The sequence below is a fragment of the Oncorhynchus mykiss genome, chromosome 18 (assembly GCF_013265735.2).
Source record: "Oncorhynchus mykiss isolate Arlee chromosome 18, USDA_OmykA_1.1, whole genome shotgun sequence".
NCBI classification, from domain to species: Eukaryota; Metazoa; Chordata; class Actinopteri; order Salmoniformes; family Salmonidae; genus Oncorhynchus; species Oncorhynchus mykiss.
The window spans coordinates 53357729-53385722 of NC_048582.1; the positions used below are offsets into that span (position 1 = coordinate 53357729).

General features: G+C 45.0%; 1 protein-coding gene across 8 annotated transcripts; it reads right to left on the reverse strand.

Annotated features, from left to right (window-relative positions):
• snx13 (sorting nexin 13) lies at positions 1-27813 on the reverse strand. 8 transcript variants are annotated; one of them, XM_036953245.1, is made up of 26 exons: positions 27637-27813; positions 12700-12812; positions 12406-12508; positions 12207-12296; positions 11553-11674; positions 11349-11470; positions 11102-11206; positions 10336-10424; positions 9969-10052; positions 9674-9812; positions 7983-8071; positions 7754-7853; positions 6079-6269; positions 5828-5935; positions 5552-5684; positions 5203-5240; positions 4858-4927; positions 3829-4040; positions 3232-3339; positions 2771-2881; positions 2161-2322; positions 1446-1517; positions 1174-1334; positions 1023-1091; positions 818-930; positions 1-737 (listed from the first exon to the last, which is right to left on the reverse strand). In XM_036953245.1, exons 1-26 carry the CDS (start codon positions 27646-27648, stop codon positions 502-504), a joined length of 2952 nt encoding a protein of 983 aa, XP_036809140.1. In that variant the 5' UTR covers positions 27649-27813; the 3' UTR covers positions 1-501. The 8 variants fall into 8 exon arrangements, with proteins under 8 accessions (XP_036809140.1, XP_036809139.1, XP_021428142.1 ...); XM_036953244.1 differs by lacking the exon at positions 27637-27813 and adding an exon at positions 27289-27437 and having other exon boundaries at positions 3835-4040; XM_021572467.2 differs by lacking the exon at positions 27637-27813 and adding an exon at positions 27289-27437.
• Between the last annotated feature and the right edge of the window lie 181 nt (positions 27814-27994).

Below are 27994 nucleotides of genomic sequence, written 5' to 3' on the forward strand. Positions count from 1 at the left end.
TGTAGTGCTAGGGCAAAAAAAACTAATTGTGAACCCAGGACCGAGTTTGGGAAACACTACCCAAAAGGGGCTCATTACATGGAACGACCCATGTATTTCTCTATACATAGCTCTGCTCTCTGGTATCAGTAACGGAGATCAGCTGCTGTGTATATCAGAGCAGCTGTCAGTCTGACCACACATCTACAATAAAATAGTTTAGTAGGAAGTAAAAAGTACAAAAATAAAATAAAACACAAATGCGGTCTCTAAAGTGTGCACAGGAGGGTGTGTGTGTGAGTGAGTAGAGGAGAGTGTGAGAGGCATGTAGGGGAGAGGAGGGAAGAGTTAAGTGCTCGGATGGCCCAAAAAGCACCTCTTGACATAGAAAGAAGGACACGCACACCTCTTCTCACCAGCACACATACACACCCTCCCCACTACTCCCCTCCTCCCTCTGTTCTCTCACGGCGTGTGAGCGAGTGTGTGTCACCAAGTACCCTGCCCAATCCCAGTCTCCTGTCACCTCTTCAGGGAGGTGCTCTTGAGTTTCTGTGTATATCTGGCCGTGCGCGGCGAACGGGAATGCAGTTTGACAAACAGCTCTGGGAACTTGTACTGAGGGAACATGGTCTCCAGGAATCCTTCTAGGAGCACGTAGACCAGCCGACGATTCATTGGTCCGTGTTGGAACATGTCAAACACACGAAGGATGCCTTTACGAGTCGTATCCGCCCCTATGATGTGCTTCAACTCATCTAGAGGAGGATAGAGTGAGAAATGATGTATTAATAGTGAACAAATGTGTTCAGTCTGTGTGTGTGTGTGCGTGCATTACCTGGCATGATTCCCAATAGGTTGGTCTTGGCGGCGACCCGTGTCCTCATGCGGATGTTCTTGTCCCGGCGGGGTGGAGACTCTGCTAGGATTCCGTTGGGCCAGTATGAATCCCTGCACAGGGACGGGACCACAGAGAGTTACCTTCTAACCAATCACACACAGCAATCTAATAGTGTGTGTGTGTGTGTGTCTGTGTCTGTCACCTGAACTTCTTGACGTAGTCTGCCACCTGTTCTGGAGCTGTCATGAAGTCCACATGATCAACGATCTTCCTGCAGAGACCAGAGGGGCAGACAATACAGTCAGATCTCTGTATGTAGCACTGGTGAGTGTGTGTGTGTGTGTGTACAGTACCTGTTGATAGTGTCTCCGTATGTGGCTCTGATGAGTTGCTGCAGAAGGTTCTTGATGTTCCTGCGAAGCCACTGGTTCCTCTCCTTCAGGTCAAACACCTCATCCATCAGCAGCAGCATCACACGCAGGGGGATGTTATCATCCACCTGGAAAACACACACCTCCCAAAGTAAACGTTATACCACTGTATTGCTTTCACTAATTAAACATGTTCCAGAGGAGAGGGCCTATAAACTGGTGGGACCGTGTGCTAGTCGGGGTGTTGTACTCACGTTGTCGTCCAGCTGGGCTGAGACTCGGCAGTGCTCTGGGTCAACGTTAGACTTGGGGAGCAGTGGAGGCACCTGGACATCAGACAGTAGAGTATAGTCAGAGTATAGTCAGCGTCTGGTTGATGTATAGTCTGAGTATAATTAATACATGGTCAGTCTGGTTGGACTTAAGGTTAGAGAGTGTAGCAAGACTGTTGAACATGGACTGTTTGATGTTGCCCCAGTTTCTCAGACATGCGTCCAATGTTGGTTATATAAGGTTGTAGTATAGGTAGTAGGCCTGTGAACGTTTAAATGTTTTATTGGGATCCTTAACGAAAAGAAAAACCCTTACATAGACGCAGAAACTAAACAGCATAGTGGGTCAATTTCCGTAACAACTAAGATCGTTGAAGCGCGAGGCTCAAATTCTCCGCTGTTTTGGTAGAGAAAGACGAGCGACAGCAGCGAAGCCCTGTAGGGCAATACTGTGAGAAGTTAAATGAGAAGGAAATGTAAACTTTGTAAGGTGGAATTGAGGGACAGTAATTGTAGTACAGCTGCAATGCTTAACCATCTGAAAGGGACACACCGCGAGACCTAAATTGTTGCTGGCATCGCGTGGAATTATGTGCATTTTCTTATTGTTTTAAACGGAAAACCAATATGATTTTTTCAGTTTAAACGTTAAGTAATGTTTTCCATTTGTCACATCCCTAATAGGTTGAGTCCTTACCTTGAACATGGACTGTTTGATGTCCTGGCCCAGTTTCTCTGACATGCGTCCCATGTTATCAGCAGCAGTGTTCATCCCTTCAGCCAGACTATCTGGTAGTCTCTTCACTGCGTTGGACACGTTACGCATCGAGCTACGCAGTGGGTTCACAAACGTATCCATCTGTTGAGACATGTGGCTCAGTTGGTAAAGAATGACGCTTGCAACGCCAGGGTTGTGGGTTCGATTCCCATGGGGGACCAGTATGAAAATGTATTCACCCACTACTGTATAAAAGCATCTGCTAAATAATGTAAATGAGACACACACAGACAAACACGCGACAGGTGAGTGTAGTGAGCGATTCCGTAGCGAAGCCACTTGAGTATGTACAGCTGGGCAACGTGAGTTTTTTACATGTAAAAAAATATATAATTTAGCAGACACTCTTACCCAGAGCAAGAGTGTCTGCTTACAGGAGCAATTAGGGTTCAGTCCCTTGCTCAAGGACACGTCGAAAGAATTTTCAACTAGTCGGATCGGGGCCTCGAACCAGCGACCTTTCGGTTTCTGGCCCAAAGTTCTTAACCGCTAGGCTATCTGCCATGTGTGTGTGTGTGTGTGTGTGTACCTTGCGTGCGAAGTCTCCCTTGCCCTTGCTGTATTGCTTATTCTCCAGGAAGTCATAGACATAGTGAACCAGAGTAGGATAGGCCTTCATCATCTCTGGATTCAGCAGCAGCTAACACACACAGAGAGAGAAGAGAGGAATGGGCATAGCCACGTAAAACAGGTGAACTAAAGATATAACAACTACACACACAGAGAGAGAAGAGAGGAATGGGCATAGCCACGTAAAACAGGTATACTAAAGATATAACAACTACACACACAGAGAGAGAAGAGAGGAATGGGCATAGCCACGTAAAACAGGTATACTAAAGATATAACAACTACACACACAGAGAGAGAAGAGAGGAATGGGCATAGCCACGTAAAACAGGTATACTAAAGATATAACAACTACACACACAGAGAGAAGAGAGGAGTGGGCATAGCCACGTAAAACAGGTAAACTACACACACTCCCACCTGTAGGTATGCGTTGAGATCTTTTTTCCTCTTCTCCAGGAAGTCTCTGTCCATGTTGTTGAACGTCTTCTTCCCTGGCAGCTTCAGGATCGACATCAAGTTCTCAAACTGGAATATATCAAACACACACATACATGCCAGGTTCCCAAAATGGAGGTACAACACACATCCATAGAGATGGGTGGAGGGTGCACTTGGACCAAAGTCTGTTTTTAGCATGGGCAGCACCATTGGGGCTTCCACCATTTTGAAGTAGTCAATTGGGTGGGACTTGCTATGGGTTAAGGCAGGATCACATTTCATTTCATCCAGGTAAGCAAAATTCCTTAAGTGCAGGAGGCAGTAAATCACCAACCTTGGCTTTATACCTGTTCAGACTATACGCACTCCAGCACATTAGGTGGTGTTATGCACCTTTTCAGTTTATTTACAAACTGCCAACGGACTCTTAGAAGTATAACTTTAATACAACTTTAAAATGGAGATGCTGTCACAGACAATGCGATTGCAAGGATGGAAGGTATGGCATCTTTCCATATGTATGTACACACCTTAGAAGTCAGAAGGACTTTGTTATAGGAACACACATATATTTACCTTTACCTGCTCCGTGATCCTCATGTGGAAGTCGTGGAAGTCGGAGTAGCGGCGGTAGGTTTTCCAGGAGTCCTCGCTGCCGTCGTGGTTACGGCGGCACACGGTGATGGCGTAGAGGGCGTAGGTCTTGCCGTGGTCATTACACACCCCTGTAGCACCCAGCAGCCCCAACCCCATACCCAACCCAGCCCCGGGGAGACAAGCATCAGCTACTGATACACAGAGACCAGGGGGAAGAGGAGGCAGGAGAGGGCGAGGAGGAGGAGAGGGAAGGGAGAAAGGATAAAGAGGAAGCGCACAGACAGAGACAGAGAAGGGGAATGAGGACAGATGACAAAAAGTAGCAAAGGAATGAGTGAAGGAAAAAGAGAAGAAATGGTAAAGGTGATGAAATAATGAAAGTGTAAAAAGAAAAGTAGCAGCAACATGAGATGGTAACATGAGTGATACAAGTTGATGGTTAACGTGAGGAGATGAGGTTACAGGTCAAAGGGTGATGGAGAGGGGAGGAGGGGGCTAGTCGGGGGGAGTGGTCAGTAGTTCAAAAAGGCACACACACAGTTCTGGCCCTAAAACAAAAGTTACTCGTCGCACCGCTGTAAAATCTTGCCCACCCTGCCCAACCAAAATCAATCCAAAACATTCATCAAATGTCAAAACATGCTTGCTATTGTATCATCCAAGATACATAATCCATGCCATAAATAATGGAACTCACTGGACTGCCGTCTTGTAGTGTTAGGAGACAACACTGCATCTAGGTTTCTTACAGCATCAAGGCATTTTGACAGGGTAACGTTTTTAAGGCCACTACTGTTGTACCCACACATATCTGAATGAAACCACATTAGTAGTCAGTAGACACACATGAAAGTGAGAGAACAATGGTAGTTGGTTAACTTTCAGTAGCACACTAGCTTAAGTCCTCCAACTGCTCTTAAAACACTAGTAAAACTAAATGCATGCTCCCACCAGACAACACACTCATCTGACTGGATATCACAAGTCTGAATTCAAGTGTGTGAGTACCTGTGTCAGAGATGAAGGCGTGTAGCTGTATATTGTCGTCATGGCAGGAATTCGAAAGGTCATCCAGGGACTGTAAACAGTGGAGAGAAACAACCAATAAGAACCAGATATACTGTAATCCCTGTACTAACAGCCAATCAACAGCAGCAATACTGCTACTTCGACAGCAGCAAAAGTCAACCATTTCCTAACAGTTGTTAAATGTTATCAACTCTATAGCAGGGTAGCGAACACCACTAGAGGTCCAATAACACCTGTTCTAAAAGACAGTACCGTGACTAGGGCTGGCTGTATTTAATGACTGCACTGAGTGCTGGTGTGTCTCAGGGACTGATGAGGACTTACTAGATTAATGCTTCCTGTTGGAGAACCGTTGAACGATTCTGTAGAGGAAGAGAGAGAGAAATAGTTCAAGATATAGGACAACAGTTTCTCTTCAAAGTTATGGGGAATGGGTTAGGCCAGAGGTTTCAAACTCATTCCATGGAGGGCCGTGTGTCCTGTTAGTTTTGTTATTTATTTTCAATAGGTGTCCAACTAAGACCTAGACAACCAGGTGAGGGGAGTTCCTAACTAATTGCCTTCATTGATAAAAGGGAGAAGCAAAAACCCGCAGACACTCGGCCCTCCTCTCACACCTGGGTTAGGGTTAAGCTATGCTTACAACGCACAGACATAGACAGACCGTACTAACCTCCATCTCCGTCATCTGATCCTCTATAAGACGGTTCTTTGAGCATGTCCAGTTCAGCTAACATCCTGATGTAGAGGGGACTCTGTCTGAACGACGGGTAGTACCTCTCATCACGAAGCATCATGTCATACACCTGCAACACACACACCAGAACACATGGGAATAGTTTATTTGGATCCACAACAAAACATTGAGCACAAAGGTCTCAAATATGCTTGCTAGCTGTTACAGTCTCAGACAGTTGATAACCTTTTCATCAGACTAACAAAAACACACTTTTCTCTGGATCTCGTCGAATATCTCTGGCGTGGGGTCTCCTTCCTTCTGTAGCTTCTCTCTTAGTTTGACTACAGACACCTCATCTACTTGCACCCTGGGGGACGCCTGGAGAGAGAGAGAGAGAGAGAGAGAGAGGGGAAGAGGGAGAAAGAAAGAGAGAAAAAGGTGGACAAAAGTTGAAGAAAATGTGTGGGTTTGTGCGCGTGTTGCGAAAGTGTATGTGTATGTCGTGAAAGCGTGTGTGTTACCTTATCAGACAGGTACTGTTCATAGACCCCTAATGCTGCAGCCTTCAGCAGTCCTTGAGTGGAACCTCCCTTCTTTCCATCCTTCTGCCATCCCTCCATCACCTCTAGTTGTTGCTGGGCTGTTACTCTGTAGCCCTCCACTGTCAGCCAGAAGAACAGCTCTGCCTGGGCCCCAGCCGCCTGCATGTAGTCTACAGAAGAGGGTAGAGGTCAAGGGTTAGAGGTAAGGGGTGAGGATGTTCCTATGTAGCCCTCCACTGTCAGGCCCACACATGCCTTCACACACATAGTTTGTTTGCTGTTGTATGTGTTTTTTCCGGTGTCTTCTGTCTGTGTCTGTGTTTTTTCCCCAACCCACGTCCCCACCGGAGACCATTTGACTCTTGGAGGCACTTATTGTAAATAAGAATTTGTTCTTAATTGACTTTCCTGGTTGGACACTGTGTTAACAAACCTCCAAACGAGCTTCAATGCCATACAACACTCCTTCCCTGGCCTCCAACTGCTCTTAAAACACAAGTAAAACTAAGTGCATGCTCTTCAACCGATAGCTGCCCGCACCTGCCTGCCTAGCATCACTACTCTGGACAGTTCTGACTTAGAAAATGTGGACAACTACAAATACCTAGGTGTCTGGTTAGACTGTAAACTCTCCTTCAAGAATCATATTAATTAAGCATCTCCAATCCTAAATTAAATCTAGAATCATATTTCGCAACAAAGCCTCCTTCACTCATGCTGCCAAACATACCCTCGTAAAACTGACAATCCTACCGATCCTTGACTTCGGCGATGTCATTTACAAAATAGCCTCCAACACTATTCAGCAAATTGGACGCAGTCTATCACAGTGCCATCTGTTTTGTCACCAAAGCCCCATATACTACCCACCATTGCGACCTGTATGCTCTCGTTGGCTGTCCCTCGCTACATATTCGTCGCCAAACCAACTGGATCCAGGTCATCTATAAGTCTTTGCTAGGTGAAGCCCTGCCTTATCTCAGCTCACTGATCACCATAACAACACCCACCCGTAGCAGGCGCTCCAGCAGGTATATCTCACTGGTCATCCCAAATCCAACACCCATTTGGCTGCCTTTCCTTCCAGTTCTCTGCTGCCAATGACTGGAACGAATTGCAAAAATCACTGAAGCTGGAGTCTTATATCTCCCTCACTAACTTCAAGCGTCGGCTGTCAGAGCAGCCGAGCACTGCAGCTGCACAAAGCCCATCTGTAAATAGCCCATCCAACCAACTACCTACCTCATCCCCATACTTAAAAAAATAAATAATAATAAATTCTGCTCTTTTGCACACCAGTATCCCTACTTGCACATCCTCATCTGCACATCTGTCACTACAGTGTTAATTTGCTAAATTGTAATTACTTTTCCACTATGGCCTATTTATTGCCTTTCCTCCTTCATTTACACACACTGTATACAGATTTTCTATTGTATTATTGACTGTATGTTTGTTTATTCCATGTGTAACTCTGTGTTGTTGTTTGTGTCCCACTGCTTTGCTTCATCTTGGCCAGGTCACAGTTGTAAATGAGAACTTGTTCTCAACAGGCCTACCTTGTTAAATAAAGGTGAAATAAAAAAATGAAAGGTTAAATAAAATATAAAAACAACTTGGCTTGCATGTTGTGTGTGTGCGGTACAGTACAAACCCATAAAGAATTGCAAGGCGATGTTGTGAACAAGGATGTGTTCCAGTGGTATGATGCACAGCTTGTCGAAATTAGCTGCTAGTTTTAGAGTATCCACTTCCTACAGCAGTGATAGAGAGGTGGAGATAAGGAGAGATAGAAAGCGTGAGAACGAGAGAAAGAGGTTTAGTAAGTGTGTTAAACTAATTTTCACTGTTCATCAAACTCTCCATAATACCCCATGTCTGACCTTCCCTGACTGTAGCCTCTGTATCCTGGTCTCACAGACCTTCTTCACAAACAACAGACTGTTGATCTGATTCTTTATAACATTGATATCTGAGAGAGGGAGAGAAAGAGGGAAGGAATGGGATGGAGGGAGATGAGAGGAGAGTGGAATGAGAGATTAATAAATATATTTTTTTGGGGATTGTATGTATAAACTCAGCAAAAAAAACATCCTCTTACTGTCAACTGCGTTTATTTCAGTAAACTTAACATGTGTAGATATTTGTATTAACATAACAAGATTCAACAACTGAGACATAAACTGAAGAAGCTCCACAGACTAACAGAAATGGAATAATGTGTCCTTGAACAAAGGAGGGGTCAAAATCAAAAGTAACAGTCAGTATCTGGTGTGGCCACCAGCTGCATTAAGTACTGCAGTGCATATCCTCCTCACGGACTGCAACAGATTTGCCCATGTCTGCTGTGAGATGTTACACCACTCTTCCACCAAGGCACCTGCAAGTTCCCAGACATTTGTGGGGGACTGGCCCTAGCCCTCACCATCCGTTCCAACAGGTCCCAGACGTGCTCAATGGGATTGAGATCCAGGCTCGTCGCTGGCCATGGCAGAACACTGACATTCCTGTCTTGCAGGAAATCACGCACAGAATGAGCAGTATGGCTGGTGGCATTGTCAAGATGGAGGGTCATGTCAGGATGAGTCTGCAGGAAGGGTACCACATGAAGGAGGAGGATGTCTTCCCTGTAACGCACAGCGTTGAGATTGCCTGCAATGACGACAAGCTCAGTCCGATGATGCTGTGACACACTGCCTCAGACCATGATGGACCCTCCACCTCCAAATCGATCCCACTCCAGAGTACAGGCCTCTGTGTAACGCTCATTCCTTCAACGATAAACGCGAATCCGACCATCACCCCTGGTGATGGGTTTGTGGGTTTGTGGGTGGGTTTGGTGGGTTTGTGCCCAAAGGCAACGTTGTTGCCAATGATGTCTGGTGAGGACCTGTCTTACAACAGGCCTACAAGCCCTCAGTCCAGCCTCTCTCAGCCTATTGCGTAGTCTGAGCACTGATGGAGGGATTGTGCGTTCCTGGTGTAACTCGGGCAGTTGTTGTTACCATCCTGTACCTGTCCCGCAGGTGTGATGCTCGAATTTACCAATCCTGTGCAGGTGTTGTTACACGTGGTCTACCACTGCGAGGACGATCAGCTGTCCATCCTGTCTCCCTGTAGCGCTGTCTTAGGCATCTCACAGTACAGACATTGCAATTTATTGCCCTGGCCACATCTGCAATCCTCATGCCTCCTTGCAGCATGCCTAAGGCACGTTCACGCAGATGAGCAGAGACCCTTGGCATCTTTCTTTTGGTGTTTTTCAGAGTCAGTACAAAGGCCTCTTCCGTGTCCTAAGTTTTCATAACTGTCCTTAATTACCTACCGTCTGAAAGCTGTTAGTGTCTTAACAACCGTTCCACAGGTGCATGTTCATTAATTGTTTATGGTCCATTGAACAAGCATGGGAAACGGTGTTTAAACCCTTTACAAATGAAGATCTGTGAAGTTATTTCGATTTTTATGAATTATCTTTGAAAGACAGGGTCCTGAAAAAGGGACATTTCTTTTTTTGCTGAGTTTACTTTATGGTAAAAGTGTGGCGTCATGCATGTCTGTGTGTGTGTGTGTGTACCATCTCCTGCGGTGTCCAGTGATCGTAGGTACTGTAGTTCCTCCAGGGCCTTGTCTTTAACAGCCTCCAGCTCAGACACTTTGTCTGTCAGCTTCAAGATGTTCATAAACGCCTCGTAGTTACAGCTAGAGTCCCGGATCTACATACATACATACGTTTATATAACATTTATATCAGTTGTATTGATAAAAGTTATTGATCTCTACTAACCTTCTACAACTGGTTGATCAAGTGGTAATATTGATAAAAGATTCCAATAACGATATTGATTATCAACGTGATTACTGATACTGACCATCCAGATAACAAACTGGTTGATGTAATCAGGATCACTCAGCTGGTTGACCAGAGGAAGGAGAACGCCTCGCGCCAGAATCTCCTGGGACATGGACACAATCAAATTACATCACATAAAATATTACTTCATGCCATTTAGTAGACGGCTTTTATCCACTTACATTCATGTGTGCATAGATATTGATGTATGGGTGGCCCCAGCGGGTATCGAACGCACAACCCTTGGTGTTGCAAGCGTCATGCTCTACTGACTGAGCCACTCAGGACCACACATCACACTCAATTTCATGTTGGTGTTTGTGTCACAGTGTGAGCTTGTCTTGTGCATGTCTGCTTTTGTGTGTGTGCGTGTCTGTGTGTCTCACCCTGAGGAAGTATCTCATGTTCTTGTTGTGGAAGTCTCCAGGAGGTAGTAAAAGGTAGAGCAGCACCTCACACAAGTCCCTCAGGAACCCTGACACAGAGACACACACAGAGACATCAGTACCTGAATGTCAACATTATGATGTACACCGAGTATACCGAACATTAGGAACACCTTCCTAATATTGAGTTGCCCCCCCCCCTTGCCCTCAGAACAGACTCAATTTGTCAGGTATGGATTCTACAAGGTGTTGAAAATATTCCACAGGGATGCTGGCCCATATTGACTCCAATGCTTCCCACAGTTGTGTCAAGTTGGCTGGATGTCCTTTGGGTGGTGGACCATTCTTGATAGACACGGGAAATGGTTGAGCATGAAAAACAAACCAGTGTGCCTGGCACCTACTACCATACCCCATTCAAAGGCACTTACATATTTTGTCTTGCTCATTCACCCTCTGAATGGCCCACATACACAATCCATGTCTCAATTGTCTCAAGGCTTTAAAATCCTTATTTAACCTGTCTCCTCATCTACACTGACTGAAGGAATTAACAGGTAACATCAATAAGTGATAACAGCTTCCACCTGGATTCACCTGGTCAGTCTATGTCATGGAAAGAGCAGGTGTTCTTAATGTTTTGTACACTCAGTGTATATATACACACACACACACACACACAGGCTCAAAGTTGCTTCAACTTCCTTGTTGAGGTGCAGCGTGTGAATCTTCTTCGCTCTAATGGAAAGTGTGTGTGTGTGTCTACCTTCTTCATCCTTCAGGGAGGTGCAGACCACGTCTCTGCAGACGCTCCTCTCCATCTCTACCTCCGCCTCAAAGAATGACTCCACCATCTCCTCCGACAAGTCCCCTAGAAACACATCACCACAAGCGTCACCTTCATCAACACAATTGTCATTACCACAATTAACACCATCAACATCACCACAATCATCATCATCATCATGTCAGAGAGAGAGAGCGCCTGTCTGTCGGTGGATGTGTATTCCTACTCTGTTTATTGTCATCCCTGCGCTCCAGTCTGTCCTGGGCCTTTCTGAAGACTCGGAGGTGAGTAGCGAAGTCATCCACCAGTCTGGTGGTGAAATAAGGCTGCCAGTCCACCTCTTTAGACCTGTATAATAAAAACACAGTAGTTATAGAGAAGTAAGGAAGAGCAGGAAATCACCAGTAATATAGCAGTAATAGAATGTTACCGTGTAGAGAACTGGACCAAAGCGTTCTGGACAGTCTGTCTGATTTCCAGCAGGAAAGACTCATCCTCACTCAGAGTGTAATACCAATACTGAATATAATCTCTCAATGCAAACTGGATGACCTGGAGAGGGAGAGAGTGTGAGAAACTGGCCAGTCATTATTGTAGGTGAGAAGTCCATTTTCATTAAACCCACAGTGGCCATACAGAACACAAGAGGGAGATAAACCACATATACACACACACACACACATCTGCAGAGAGACAGTGGGGCTGCTGATCCAGGCAGGTCATGATCTAATTAGGCTACTTAAAGACATGTCCTCACTTTATCTGGCTGCTATAGCAACTAACTAGCCCTTTAGTGGACACATTTCAGTCACAGCTATCGTTCTCTAGGACTAACAGAGGGAATATCTCTGTTATGTTCAACACTGAGACACGTACATAAACATCCACTAAGACAGGCAGAAATTCAAACACACCCCTTTGCTACAGAGACATAAATGTCTGCATTGAGATAGTTGCAGACTAAAACTGGTGACTTGGCTTCAATCACAGTTGTATAGACAGAGCCCAGTAAGCAGAAAGTATCTGTGTCAGCACTGTGCTCCCTCTCCGTTTGTTTTCACTTGCCCATCCATCTGTTACTTACCTGTTGCAGAGGCTCGTCTATGTAGTTGGAGCCAGTCAGTCTCCTGTCTATCTTTATAGGCTTCTGCTCCAACCTCATCTCATCCAACGTCTGGGGGGGAGAAAGAGAGGGGGGGAGAGAGAGATAAAGAAAGATATGGAGGGGGAGGGGAGAGAGAGTCATTTGTGTGAGTGTGTGTTGGTGAGTGTGTGCATCCTACCTTCAGTATACCCGTTTGCGTGGCTGGCAGGTAGGAGTGCTCACACTTCTCAAGATGTCTCTCTGAGTTGGTCTTCCCAAACAACAGAGTGACCGCAAAACCACTGGAGGAGAGGAGAGAGGGAGAAGAGTGGAAGGGGGAGGAGGAGGAGGAGAAGAGGAAGAAGACATGTAAACCAGATTCATTAGTAATCTCAGTAAAAACCTATTGAAAGCTGGGATACAACCAAGACAGATAATTTCACATAAACACATCTATAAAGGATTTAACTTCAAACAGGTTTTACACACTTACCCGCCTACAACGCAGCAGATATAGAAGGCCAGGTAGAAGATAGCGAAGGGTCCAAAAGTGATGAGGAACAGCACCACTCCTAGACCCCCCCATCCCCACACAGACAGACTGGCCTGGAGGGGGAGGGAGGGGGTTAACGTATAGCAATCACCCACCTAATTTCACATATTAACTGTGGCAGCCTAATGCACTTCATCTCAGTGCAAGAGGCGTCACTACAGTCCCTGGTTCAAATCCAGGCTATATTACATCCGGCCGTGATTGGGAGTCCCATAGGGCGGCACACAATTAGCCCAGCGTCGTCCAGGTTTGGCCGGGGAAGGCCGTCATTGTAAATAATTTGTTCTTAACTGACTTGCCTAGTTAAATAAAATATAAAACACTACAGAAAGTCAGATCGAGAGAAAGTGAGAGGGAGAGTTTCTCATCCTCAGGTTACCTGTTATTGTCAGAGCAGGAAAAAGATCAACTAACTGCTGACCTCACTGCTAACATTGCTAGCTCTCTCACTGCATCCTAACCCGATCTCACACAGCCTACAGCCTAACACTAGCAAGCTAACTGCTAATGCTAGCACTTGTAATTTGTCAGGGCATAGACTCTACAACAGTGGTTCTTAACCTTGTTGGAGGTACTGAACCCCACCAGTTTCATATGCGCATTCACCGAACCCTTCTTAATTGAAAGAAAAAATCTAATTCAAAACATAGGTATATATTTGACTGGTGCACAAAATGAACCGTGCATCAACATCACTGTGTTCAAAGAACAAAATCATCAAAACATTTTCACACAGATGATCATTTTCACACAAAAACAAAAACATAATAATGAATATTTACTGCAAATCAGTGTGACTTCTGCTGTTGCCTTTCAGAGACCAGTTCAGAAATGTGCGGCTTCACCTTGGCAAGTGCCACTCTCATGTCATTTTCGCAACAAAGTCTGTTCCTTTTCTTCGTTTTTATGTCCAGCATCCTCGAAAAGGATTGCTCGCAAAGATATGTTGTAACAAACGGTATGAAAATCTCCAGAGCTTTCTTAGCAATAACAGGGTACGTTACCATTTGTTGACACCAAAACGTTGAAAGCGTTGTTGTTCTGAAGAGTTGCTGTTGAACCTGGCTCTGCTGAATTTCAATGATTTCATCGAGGTATTCATCATTGACATCTGTTGTCTCAACACTAAACGTGAACGGCTGTCTCACCCATGCTGGATATGACTCTCTTGTAGGGAAGTATCCGTCGAGAGAATTTGCAAGCTCATCTAAGTGCGTGGCAATTGCTTGCTTCAGTTCAGCGGGTACAGAAATGTCTCCGATTCCAGATACATCTTCGATCTTACTTACACAGTCGTCCAGCAGGGGAAAGTTTGCGAAGTTATTGTTCTCTGTTCGTCGTTTCCATAACGGTAGCTTTTTTTGAAAAGCCTTCAGGTTTTCCTCCGCTTCGATGATGTCGACTCCACCGCCCTGCATCTTTTGATTGAGATGATTGAGAGCTGCGAAGATATCGGCCATGTACGCTAAAATGAGAATGAACTCAGAATTTTTTAAGCAATCTGCATGACAATGTTGGTGCTCTTGCAAAAACAGGGCTAATTCCACACGCACGGCAAAAACACGATTCAGCACCTGTCCCCGGGATAACCACCTAACGTTAGAATGGTACAGAAGTACCTCGAATTCAGAGCCCATTTCTTTACACAGCTCACTGAAGATGCGATGCCGCAGAGCACTAGTTCGCACATAGTTCACGCATTCCACTACAATTTTTAATACTTCTGCCAGTTTTGGAGGAAAGGTTTTTGTTGCCAACGCATGCCTGTGCAGAATACAATGCGTAACAATGATGTGTGGTGCATCGGCTTTCACTAGCGCACCAAAACCAGACTTTCTTCCCAGCATGACTGGAGCTCCGTCCGAACAAACTGCAGAAACCATATCCCACAAAAGATTGTTGTCTTTGAAGAAGTCATCCACAAGTTTCTTCACATCGGCTGCCTTAGTTGTTGTTGTAAGAGGCTTACAAAATAAAAATTATTCCTTTATCACGTCGTCTTTCACATAGCGCACGAATACAGCAAGCTGGCTTAGATTGGAAACGTCTGTGGTCTCGTCGAGTTGAAGGCTGAATTTTGCCGGGCTTGAAATCAGATCTGCAACTACTTGAGCCAAGATGTCTTTGCTCATGTCCTCTATTCTGTCGCTGATGGTGTCATTTGAAAGAGGAATTTGGGATAACTTAACTTCGGCCTCTTTTCCCAGCATGATATTCGCCATCTTCAACGTAGCTGGTTTTATGAGTGTTTCACCAATGGTGTGTGGTTTGCCCTGCTTTGCGATCAGGTAAGCAACTTCGTACGATGCTGTGAGGATCGGTTTGTTGATGGGTACAAAGCCGAGAACAGGCAGAGTAGCCTTTTCATCGAATCTGGCTCTCTTCACCTTGAATTCAGCGAGCGTTGTGTTCTTGTATTTTCCATCTCCATGCAGCTTAAGGAAGTGTTCTCTTAGTTTTGCCGGTGCTAGACTAGAATTGCTCAACTTGGCATTGCAAATCATGCAGTTAGGACACTGACTCCCATCACGTTCGGTTATACATGTAAATCCATATTGTACATATTCGTCCGACCACTTTCTTTTTTTGCTCGACATAGTAAGTATGAAGGGATTAAAATATTAAGAAAGAAATCACAAGTTGACTACTAAGCGCACCAAATTCCCTGCAGCACAGATAGACCAAGCGATGTAGCGTGATCACCTGCAGCCAATGATGGCCAAGCGGAGCGTGTCATCACGAATCATATTAATCGAATGTGTGTCTTGACCTCCGCCGAACCCCTGAGAATGACTCACCGAACCCCTGGGGTTCGATCGAACCCAGGTTAAGAACCACTGCTCTACAAGGCATCGAAAGCCTTCCACAGGGTAGCTGGCCCAGGAAACTGTTTAGTGTGAAAAACCCAGCAGTGTTGCAGTTCTTGACACAATCAAACCGGTGCGCCTGACACCTACTACCACACCCTGTTCAAAGGCACTTAAATATTTTGTCTTGCCTATTCACCCACTGAAATGGCACGCACACACAGGCACACACACACAGGGACAGGCACAGACACAGGCACACACACAGGCACACACACAATCCGTGTCTCAATTGTGTCAAGGCTTAAAAATACTTTTTTAACCGGTCTCCTCCCCTTTATCTACACTGAGTGAAGTGGATTCAACATGTGACATCAATAAGGGATCATATCTTTCACCTGGATTCACCTGGGCAGTCTATGTCATGAAAAGAGCAGGTGTTGCTAATGTTTTGTACACTTGGTGTATAATGTCTTCTACGGAGAGAAGTTGTGATTCGCCCAGAAGAATGTACCGCCAACTACATCGAGTCACTATCAGTCAATAATTGTAAAGCTGTCCATTATTTAATGTTTTCCTTCTCTAGGTTTGTCCTGTGTAACTGCAAGCTTTACTTTGGGTGCTGAAATCTGTAGTTTTTGACAAAAGTAACATTTTAAGCAACCTCTGTTTGTTAGCAGAGGAGGAGGACCCCATCAAAAATCAGATGTTTTTGATTTGGCAGGGGAAACAGAGAAGGCTATTTATCAAAAACTATGGATTCAAAACTGACAACTCTATAGCAATCAGGACAAGCACAGGTGCACAGTAAGCATTAAATAATGACATATTTTATAAGTATTGAGTTACTGCATGTTTGAAGTCGCTAACTTCCTACTTCATTGGAAAACAGTGGATTACGGGGCGCAATTTGACAGACTACTACAGATTTCAGCACCCAAAGAAAAGCTTGCAATTACAGACAAACAGATACAAGGTAAGCATAAAAACAATGGACATTTTTACCAGTACTGGCAGCACACTCTTCTAGGCGCATCACAACTTAAAGGACCAATGCAGTCAAAAAACATGATTTGCCAGCGTTTTTTTTATATGTATATTTCCACATAGGTTGGAAGAATACTGTGAAATTGTGACAATTATGATAATGCCCTTTTAGTGTAAGAGCTGTTTGGAAAGTCTGCCTGAAATTTGAGCCTGTTTTGGTGGGATGGAGTTTTGGCCTGACTTGTGACTAGTTAATAGACCAATAAGAAAGAGTTCCAAATCTCTCTGCCAATAACTGCTAGTTCCCCCTCCCCAATCAGACCACTCCCAGACAGACCTAGCAAAATTCTTGCTTGAGAAATTGCTCTTTGCTAAGAAGCTATTTTGTTACTTTTTGACAATTTTAATTTAAAACAATCACTGTATAGTACTTAATTGTTACCCAGAAATGATTTGATATTGAGATTTTAAAAAACGGCTGCATTGGACCTCTGTAGAAGACATATGTTGGAGTTAAGTCGCTTATCTACCGGTGACCCAGTTTCATGCTTACAAGCTAACTGCTAATGCTATGCTAGCTTTCTCACTGCATCCTTTAGTCTCACACAGCCTAAATGCAGGCTAACACAAGCAAGCTTATGCTAGCAGACTCTGTACGTAACCCAGTCTCCAGCCAACACTGGAACACATCCCACAAGCGAACAAGATACAACGGGTTTATTCATTACCTCAGGTCATTAGCCTACATCTGAGGGATTCTTCAGGCTACTTGAAAGACAGCCAGGCTAACAGCTAAAGCTGGTCCGGAATCTATTTTGCATGAGGATTGTCTACCAGGGTCTAGATCACAGTTCATTTGTTTTGTTTACATTCTTCAGATGTTTGCTGTGAGAGCTAAAGGTTCCAGGAGTGCTAGGTGAAGTGATATGGGTGAGGCAGGTGTGTGTCCACCCACAGGAGTGTGACAGTCACAGAGGGGGCACTCAGGTGGAATGTGGCACTCCAGGTGCAGGAAGGAAAATCGCAATAGGTGAGGTGAGAATGCTACTGTGTGTGTGTGTCACTAGAGGAAGCAGGCACTCCAGATGCAGGAAGGGAGGGAGAATTAGGCCATGGGGAGAATCTCAATTGCATACTCCTAGGATGCTAGGGGTATGCAATTGAGATTTTCCCATAGTTATCACAGACAAGCTACTGAAGGGAAGTGTACTGTTCACACATAGGCCAGGCTCTCCAATCTAGGTGTGCTAGATTAGGGTTGGAATGAAAACCTACAGGACGCAGGGCTCTATAGTGTGACCATTTCACTCGCATATATAAAATATTTTGTTGTGCGACCTGGAATTTCTCTCTTTGACCACCCTTTTCTCCCCAATTTTGTGATATCCAATTGGTAGAGTCCTGTCCCATCGCTGCCACTCCTGTACGGACTCGGGAGAGGCGAAGGTTGAGAGCAATGAGTCCTCAGAAACACAACCCTGCCAAGCCTCACAGCTTCTTAACAACGCCCACCTAACCCGGAAGCCAAGCCACACCAATGTGTCAGAGGAAACACTGTACACCTGGCGACCGTGCAGTGTGCCCGGCCCACCACAGGAGTCGCTAGAGCGCGATGGGACAAGGACATCCCGGCTGAACAAAACTTCCCCTAAACCGGACGACGCTGGGTCAATTGTGTGTCGCCTCATGGGTCTCCTGGTCGCGGACAGCTGCGACACAGCCCGAGATCGAACCTGCATCTGTAGTGACGGCTCAAGCACTGCAGTGCCTTAGACCTCTGCGCCACTCGGGAGGCCCAGCGACCTGACAATTTTATTTAGGAGCATCAGAGTGCCTAGAAAAATTAAGGATTCTAGCTTTAATATCTAAAAATACTTTTCACTGTGGTCCTACATGTATTTTTTTCAACTTTGGGGCACACATGCTCCTTGTAAAAAAGTTCAGCGTTGAGCCCTGGGACGGTAGGTCTCCAGGAACAGGTTCAGAGAGCTCTGCTATAAAGTATTGTGTGAAAGGAGGACCCCAGGGGAATAAACAAATTGAAAGTGATCTGTCCATGATCTGAGTCAGAGCCACCCTGCTGCTGATCCCTCCCACTGTAGAGCCACCCTGCTGCTGATCACTCCCACTGTAGAGCCACCCTGCTGCTGATCACTCCCACTGTAGAGCCACCCTGCTGCTGATCCCTCCCACTGTAGAGCCACCCTGCTGCTGATCCCTCTCACTGTAGAGCCACCCTGCTGCTGATCCCTCCCACTGTAGAGCCACCCTGCTGCTGATCCCTCCCACTGTAGAGCCACCCTGCTGCTGATCCCTCCCACTGTAGAGCCACCCTGCTGCTGATCCCTCCCACTGTAGAGCCACCCTGCTGCTGATCCCTCCCACTGTAGAGCCACCCTGCTGCTGATCCCTCCCACTGTAGAGCCACCCTGCTGCTGATCCCTCTCACTGTAGAGCCACCCTGCTGCTGATCCCTCTCACTGTAGAGCCACCCTGCTGCTGATCCCTCCCACTGTAGAGCCACCCTGCTGCTGATCCCTCCCACTGTAGAGCCACCCTGCTGCTGATCCCTCTTACTGAAGAGCCTGATAGTGATCAGGATAACATTGTGAGCGGTCTATCTATCAGCTCAGGTCATTTACATTAGATAGATAAAGTGGCTGAGGGAAGAGAACCATCAATACAGGAGGAAGGTTTATAAAGAAACTCAGCAAAAAAAGAAACGTCCTCTCACTGTCAACTGCGTTTATTTTCAGCAAACTTAAAATGTGTAAATATTTGTATGAACATGACAAGATTCAACAACAGACGTAAACTGAACAAGTTCCACAGACATGTGACTAACAGAAATTGAATAATGTGTCCCTGAACAAAGGGTGGGGGGGGGTCAAAAGTAACCGTCAATATCTGATGTTGCATTAAGTACTGCAGTGCATCTCCTCATCATGGACTGCACCAGATTTGCCAGTTCATGCTGTGAGATGTTACCTCACTCTTCCACCAAGGCACCTGCAAGTTCACGGACATTTCTGGGGCGAATGACCCTAGCCCTCACCCTCTGATCCAACAGGTCCCAGACGTGCTCAATGGGATTGAGATCCGGGCTCGTCGCTGGCCATGGCAGAACACTGACATTTCTGTCTTGCAGGAAATCATGCACAGAACGAGCAGTATGGCTGGTGGCATTGTCATGCTGGAGGGTCATGTCAGGATGAGCCTGCAGGAAGGGTACCACATGAGGGAGGAGGATGTCTTCCCTGTAACGCACAGCGTTGAGATGGCCTGCAATGACAACAGCTCAGTCCGATGATGCTGTGACACACTGCCCCAGACCATGACGGACCCTCCACCTCCAAATCGATCCCGCTCCAGAGTACAGGCCTCGGTGTAACGCTCATTCTTTCAACGATAAACGCGAATCCGACCATCACCCCTGGTGAGACCAATCCGCGACGTGTCAGTGAAGAGCACTTTTTGCCAGTCCTGTCTGGTCCAGCAATGGTGGGTTTGTGCCCATAGGCGACGTTGTTGCCGGTGAGGACCTGTCTTACAACAGGCTTACAAGCCCTCAGTCCAGCCTCTCTCAGCCTGTTGAGGACAGTCTGAGCACTGATGGAGGGATTGTGCGTTCCTGGTGTAACTCGGGCAGTTGTTGTTGCCATCCTGTACCTGTCCTGCAGGTGTGTTGATCGGATGTACCGATCCTGTGCAGGTGTTGTTACACGTGGTCTGCCACTGCGAGGATGATCAACTGTCCGTTCTGTCTCCCTGTAGCATGGTCTTAGGTGTCTCACAGTACGGACATTGCAATTTATTGCCCTGGCCACATCTGCAGTCCTCATGCCTCCTTGTAGCATGCCTAAGGCACATTCACGCAGATGAGCTGGGACCCTGGGCATCTTTCTTTTGGTGTTTTTCAGAGTCAGTAGAAAGGCCTCTTTAGTGTCCTAAGTTTTCATAACTGTGACCTTAATTTCCTACTGTCTGTAAGCTGTTAGTGTCTTAACAACCGTTCCACAAGTGCATGTTCATTAATTGTTTATGGTTCATTGAACAAGCATAGGAAACCATGTTTAAACCCTTTACAATGGATTGGGTCTGTCAACACAGACCTTGGGGTTAACTTGGAAAAGTACTTTACTAGAGGCTGTGAACAAGCGATTCGGTGGCATTATGTCTGAGCATCTACTGTCACCACCATGCTTGATGCTAGGTACAAGGACCGCTACTTAGACAAGGAACAGGGTTTACGTGAAATGTTAGACAGCTGGACAAGATGGAAACGGATACAGTGACAGTGCGCACCGAGGAAGAGAGGCCACGGACAGACAGAGCTGAAACTTAACTGCTTGACATGTATGATGAAATCCTGGTTGAGACTGAACAAATGAACAATGAAACAACACAGCAAGTAAGTGAAAGAAATAGGTTTTAATTATGTTTTTCTGGTAATGGAGACATACATATAAATGGCAACAAAATAACTTTTTGGTCAGTGTGTGTGTTTCAACTATTTAACTGTACGTAAAAGGACAGTAACATTTTAAATATCGGTATAGTTTTTTTTGGCAAGGAAAATTTTGGATATCGGTATTTGCCAAAAATGTCATATCGGTGCATCACTAGTGCCGATGAAGATTTAGGGAAAAGTGCATTACTGTGGCTTGGAAACACAATGACATTTCAAAAGGAGGCAAATAATTAGTAGGAAAAGCTTTTGTCATCATTGTTATGTCTCCAGATTTCATTTAGATACAGTATAACTAATTAGCTAGCTAAGATTGAGGGGAGAACACATTTCCAGAGGTCAGGACACTCACGCTTCTGTGTAAAAGCTGATGGTGGTGTTGAGTACTGCAGCAGTATTACAGCTATAAGGACACACACACTGGATATGTCTTGACCTTTCCAGGGGTCAGGGTGATGGTGTTGAGTAGTACAGCAGTATTACAGCTATAAGCGTCACACTAGGCAGGAGCTAGTAGCAGCATACTCTGAATCATTCCAGCTTACACAGATTTAACATACACCATCTGTTCCAATCAACCACGCTGGATAGAGCCGGGCTATCCCTTACACAACTTTATTCACAAACACACACACGTGCGCGCGCAAAGTCGCACATTGTACAAGTGCACAATACACACACATAGCGTTTCCCCTCGCTCACATAATGAAACAGGCTTGTCAGTCCCTTGCTGCTAACACATTCACCTGAGAGTAAACAACAAAGTCATCATGGCCAAATAACAACACATGGCACTGACTGACTACTGCAGGTTATTGACCTCTGTGTTACACAGCCTATTACATTACATTATTACAAACAGGGGAATTTAGAAACATTAGCTTGCACTGTACCATACGTATACTACAGTAGCTAAGAGGATGGGCTGTCACAGCTAGGCCTATATTTCAGGCTAAATCGCAAATTCTTCCCTAGACTAGCTCTGGTGAGAAGCAGCATACTAGCCAGGTATCATCAGAGACACAACCTACAGAATGTTACTCAGACACCCTAACAGAGAAATGAACATACCGCAAACACTCTTGATTGTTAGACCCGCCTGGTATTCAGTCAATCAGGGTCTTTATACTACTAACAACAGCAGGGATAAGGAGGCCTCTTCTCATTCACGAGGTGCCTGGCTGCTAGCAGACGTCCTTGACTCGACACACACACACACCCGTAATGGTGTTAGAGGGCCCATATGAGCGGGCCTGGGCTAGGGTTATCAGAGCACCAGCGTCACAGTGGAGCCGCCACGGAACAATCACTGTCTGAATATAGGGACAGACAGGTAGGCCAAGTTATGATATGGCTACTGGCTAGCCCCCTCTACTTTGATAGAGGCTAACCTTATCAGGGCTAAAGACAGACAGAGGGACTAGTGGGAGAGAATACAAAACGACAGCTCACCAGCCACAACAAAACAACTCGTCACAAATGATGCTTGTCTTCTGTGATAATGTACGGTAGCAAGAAGGTTCAGGAAAACCATTCCAACAGAAAGGGCTCAGACGTTTTAATAAAACTCCTCTCTGCCCACCATAGCCTCAGACAGCTGCGAAGAGTCTGCCCTACAGCTGCCTGTAGTCATGCCTGGCTGTCCTGTCTCTCATACACTCCACTGTATAATGTCCATCATTCAACCCGACAGTCCTCCCGGGACCCTAATCGTCCTTCAATGACCCAAATTAAGAAGAAATAGTGTGCAAATCTAGATGTATTCTCATAACTCGCAACCCACCTCAAGTGCCCAGGGCCCACTTTGGCTCCCGATCCATAGTTTAACAAACCCTGAGCTAGAGGATGACAGGGCTTATTAAACCACTACAGGGTTAACTTCTACTACTTACAGACTGCGCTAGCTGACCCACTCCTCCACTGACTTAGAGAGCCTCCACTCCCCAGTACACTACTGTACCAGACTACAGACTAGTGGAGACTGGAGAGGATGACACAGGTGTTCACAAACTATCACAGGACAAGAGCTGAGGGTTCCATACAAGAGCTGAGGGTTCCATACAAGAGCTGAGGGTTCCATACAAGAGCTGAGGGTTCCATACAAGAGCTGAGGGTTCCAGACTGAAGCAGCACAAAGCATTCCTTGTAAACTCCCTAAAAAACAAAATCAGTTGTAGGACATTGCACAACTCCCTGCCACATGAAGTCACCTCATGCCCAGTATGTCAGTGAGGCAGGCATACAGGTTTCACTTCCCTTCCTTGCCACAGCCCCTGTGACCAATGGCAGTGACTGAGGGGTTAGGGGGTAATCAATCAAATGTATTTTATGAAGTCCTTTTTACATCAGCAGTTGTCACAAACTGCTATACAGATTAGAGGTCGACCGATTACGATTTTTCAACGCCGATACCGATTATTGGAGGACCAAAAAAAGCCGATACCGATTAATCGGACGATTTAAAAAAAAAATGTGTATTTGTAATAATGACAATTACAACAATACTGAATGAACACTTATTTTAACTTAATATAACAGGTCAATAAAATAAATTTAGCCTCAAATAAATAATGAAACATGTTCAATTTGGTTTAAATAATGCAAAAACAAAGTGTTGGAGAAGAAAGTAAAAGTGCAATATGTGCCATGTAAGAAAGCTAACGTTTAAGTTCCTTGCTCAGAACATGAGAACATATGAAAGCTGGTGGTTCCTTTTAACATGAGTCTTCAATATTCCCAGGTAAGAAGTTTTAGGTTGTAGTTATTATAGGAATTATAGGACTATTTCTCTCTATACGATTTGTATTTCATATACCTTTGACTATTGGATGTTCTTACAGGCACTTTAGTATTGCCAGTGTAACAGTATAGCTTCCGTCCCTCTCCTCGCTCCTACCTGGGCTCGAACTAGGAACACATCGACAACAGCCACCCTCGAAGCAGCGTTATCCATACAGAGCAAGGGGAACAACTACCCACCCCGCTAACTAGCTGGCCATGTCACATCGGTTACACCAGCCTAATCTTGGGAGTTGATAGGCTTGAAGTCATAAACAGCTGCTGGCAAACGCACGAAAGTGCTGTTTGAATGAATGCTTACGAACCTGCTGGTGCCTACCATCGCTCAGTCAGACTGCTCTATCAAATCATAGACTTAGTTATAACATGATAACACACAGAAATACGAGCCTTAGGTCATTAATATGGTCGAATCCGGAAATTATCATCTCGAAAACAAGACGTTTATTCTTTCAGTGAAATACGGAACCGTTCCGTATTTTATCTAACGGGTGGCATCCATAAGTCTAAATATTGCTGTTACATTGCACAACCTTCAATGTTATGTCATAATTACGTAAAATTCTGGCAAATTAGGCGGCCCAAACTGTTGCATATACACTGACTGCGTGCAATGAACGCAAGAGAAGTGACACAATTTCACCTGGTTAATATTGCCTGCTAACCTGGATTTCTTTTAGCTAAATATGCAGGTTTAAAAATATATACTTCTGTGTATTGATTTTAAGAAAGGCCTTGATGTTTATGGTTAGGTACACATTGGAGCAACGATACGTACCGCATCGATTACATGCAACGCAGGACAAGCTAGATAAACTAGTAATATCATCAACCATGTGTAGTTAACTAGTGATTATGATTGATTGATTGATTTTTATAAGAGAAGTTTAATGCTAGCTAGCAACGTACCTTGGCTTACTGCATTCGCGTAACAGGCAGGCTCCTCGTGGAGTGCAATGAGAGGCAGGTGGTTAGAGCGTTGGACTAGTTAACTGTAAGGTTGCAAGATTGAATCCCTGAGCTGACAAGGTAAAAATCTGTCGTTCTGCCCCTGAACAAGGCAGTTAACCCACCGTTCCTAGGTTGTCATTGAAAATAAGAATGTCTTCTTAACTGACTTGCCTAGTTAAATAAAGATGTAAAAAAATAAAATTAAAATCAATCGGCCAAATCTGTGTCCAAATATACCGATCGTTATGAAAACTTGAAATCGGCCCTAATTAATAGGCCATTTCGATTAATCGTCGACCTCTAATACAGATACCCAGCCTAAAACCCCAAACAGCAAGCAATGCCGATACAGAAGCTCAGTGGCTATGAAAGACTCCCTGGAAAGCCAGGAATGTAGTAAGAAACCTAGAGAGGAATCAGGCTCTGAGGGGTGGCCAGTCCTTTTCTGGCTAAGAGGTCAGGGGTTAGCGAATGTATGTTTCAACTTTGTCAGCAGCACAGCCCCCTTGGCCTCCAAGACAGTCAGGAGTTACTGACATTGGGTGAGGGGTTAGGGTTTAATGAGTGAGGGGTTAGTAATTGAGGGATTAGCTCAGAACATTAAAAAGCTCTCCTCTGAGAAAGTGAGTGGAGCTCCCAGAGGGGAGTGAGGGAGCTGGGCTGAGCAGGGCTGGGAGGCCTCAGTATGATGGATACTGGGCTCCGTGCTCCTCCTGCTCCCATAGAACTGCACTGTGACCTGGGCCAGTTAAAGTTCCCTATTAGGGTGACCTTAGACTGATGCAGGCTGCGCGTGCGTGCGTGGCGGAGCAGTTCTGATGGACTGACGCCTCGCTGTCACTAAGCCTTGATTAAGACATACTAATGAGATTTAGCTGTGAGAGAAACACATATCCTTGAGGGTGCATATTACACTGTAAGACCAGTTACACCACAACAGCCAACTCCCTTCAGTCAGGCTGGCTACTGTGCTCCAGGTTGTGTTCAGGTTGTGACTGGTTAACTCTAAAGGTTAGAGACAAGAATGCTGTTTTATACTTGGGTGTGATATCTAGCACAACACAATGCCCTCTTTCTTCCATAACATCCCAGATTAACTGGAGACAATGTGCCATGTCAGCCACAACTTAAACTTACCCCAGTGAGGTCATATAGACCTGATAGTAATCAGAGTTAGGGGGCAGCAGGTAGACTACTATTTAGAACGTTGGGCCATTAATTTAAAGGTTGCTGGATCGAATCCCCGAGATGACAAGGTAAAAATCTGTCGTTGAACTGCCCCTGAACAAGGCAGTTAACCCACTGTTCCCCGGTAGGCCGTCATTGTAAATAAAAATTTGTTTTGTACTGACTTGCCTAGTTATACAAATATACATACATACACATATATTAGGAGAGTGACTTACTATAAGCAGTAGCGCTATAAAAATACCTCACCCTGCAGAGACCTAGGAGATATAGTCTAACCTAGATTAGGCCTACCACACCGGGCAGAGACACACACACCGTAGGTCTCCAACATAGGAAGGGCCTTGATACTAAGGTAAAACTGTTGGATATTTACCTGGTAGGTAGGCCTAGTTACCAGAGAACTGTAAGGGCCTATATAGAGAGTTGCTTTATAAGCAGTTATAACTACATTACCGGTAAGTAGTCTAGTCAAACAGACCAGGCTCAATGGGCGTAGAGCATTATCTTTAGATAAAACCCTTGGAATGGAAAACACTGTCAGTTTAGACAATACAGATTAGAGTAATGAGAAGTACTGCTGAACGAACACAACTCCCAATTCCACATGACAGGCAGTCAGTCATATGTTCTTTACACATCCATTTCAGACACCGGTCTGATCTGGATAGAAACTTGACTAGCCCCATTTAAAGGAACAGGAAGTGGGGCTGGATAGAAACTCTTACTTATTACCCATTTGATGAGAACTGTAGCTACTTTGCATGTAGCTAGCTAGCTAAATTAAATACCATAGGAAATGTAGTTGCAGCCGCATAGGCATAATTGGAACACATAGCTAGCCTACATAACAGATTTTATGACAGAAGGTACCAGAAACTTGACTGGTGACAGTTCCAGGTGTAAGCCAGATAATGTAATGATGGGGCAGGCAGACTAAACGTCACGTATTTACCAAAATGTAGCTGGCCAACATCAAAATGGCTAATGTTACACACAGAACAGGGCAAAACAGTAACAAGTAACTTAACTACTTAGATAGCTAGTGAGTTGGTTAAATATGTCAAATCAGAAAGACACATAGCTAGTTAACTAACTCTGATAAGGTTGTGCTATAACATTATCTAACGTTAATAATTAACATTACTAAAGTTAGCTAACGTTACTAGTATTTAGCAGGCTAAGTTATATTGCTAGGAAGCAAATGGGGCAATTGACATCGATGTTGCTAGCCACCTAGCCCAAGAATGTACTTTTGAATGGGCTAGCCACCAGCTAACTAGCCAGCTAGTTAATAACTACTTTGGGACGCGCCCATTCCATTCTCACCTGAATCAGTTGAGCTGAAGAGATTCTCCTGTTAGCAACGTCGTTACTCATAATAATGTAAACGCATAACGTTGGTTATTCCACCTAGCCAGAGAGCTTATTCCAGCACGGTATTGTCACCAAGGATAACTTCAGCTCATCGTATTAGCTATCTAATCCTGGACTAACTGACAGAGCAAGGAGGGTTTTTTTTTTTCAAAACAAGCCTGTCGGTGCTCATCGTCCAATGTTTACCTGTGGTCGGATGCTAAACGGTTAGCTAGCTGTTTGGCTGCTGTCACTCAACGCTGTCACTGCCCAGCGCGGAAAACAAACTATAGACTCGCCTTGAAGCGAGTATGAACTTACCTCTGCAAACATCGTTTACAATGTTGTAGATGTCGTAGCTTGGGCTAAACCCGCCACATTGTACAAGGCACAAATATATGGATTTTCTGGTTTAAAAGCGGTTGTATCTCCACTCTCCGTAGTCTCTTCGGAGAGTCGCCATGTTGCACAAGCTTTACGTCTCCGGCACCCCTTTTCTCGACGTCGCTCTCTCATTGGCTAAAAAGGGTTATGATGCAAGCAACACACCCGTGACTGGGTGTTGTTGAATCTACAAATATTCTCATCTACTACTTTAACAATTGCGACTGAGCCAAATACTTTCTCTGAAACACATAATCAACATTTATGATTGTATGTTATGTTCGGTGGGGAAATA

Bases quoted from the DNA above. Each gene is read 5' to 3' on its own strand.
- snx13 (XM_021572467.2), bottom strand. From the start codon at position 27,339: ATGAGTAACGACGTTGCTAACAGGAGAATCTCTTCAGCTCAACTGATT. The intron at 9,813-9,968 runs GTCAGTATCAGT...GTATGTATGTAG, and splicing joins ACCAGTTTGTTATCTGGATG to ATCCGGGACTCTAGCTGTAA. The intron at 4,928-5,202 runs GTAAGTCCTCAT...CACTGTTTACAG, and splicing joins CAACAGGAAGCATTAATCTA to TCCCTGGATGACCTTTCGAA.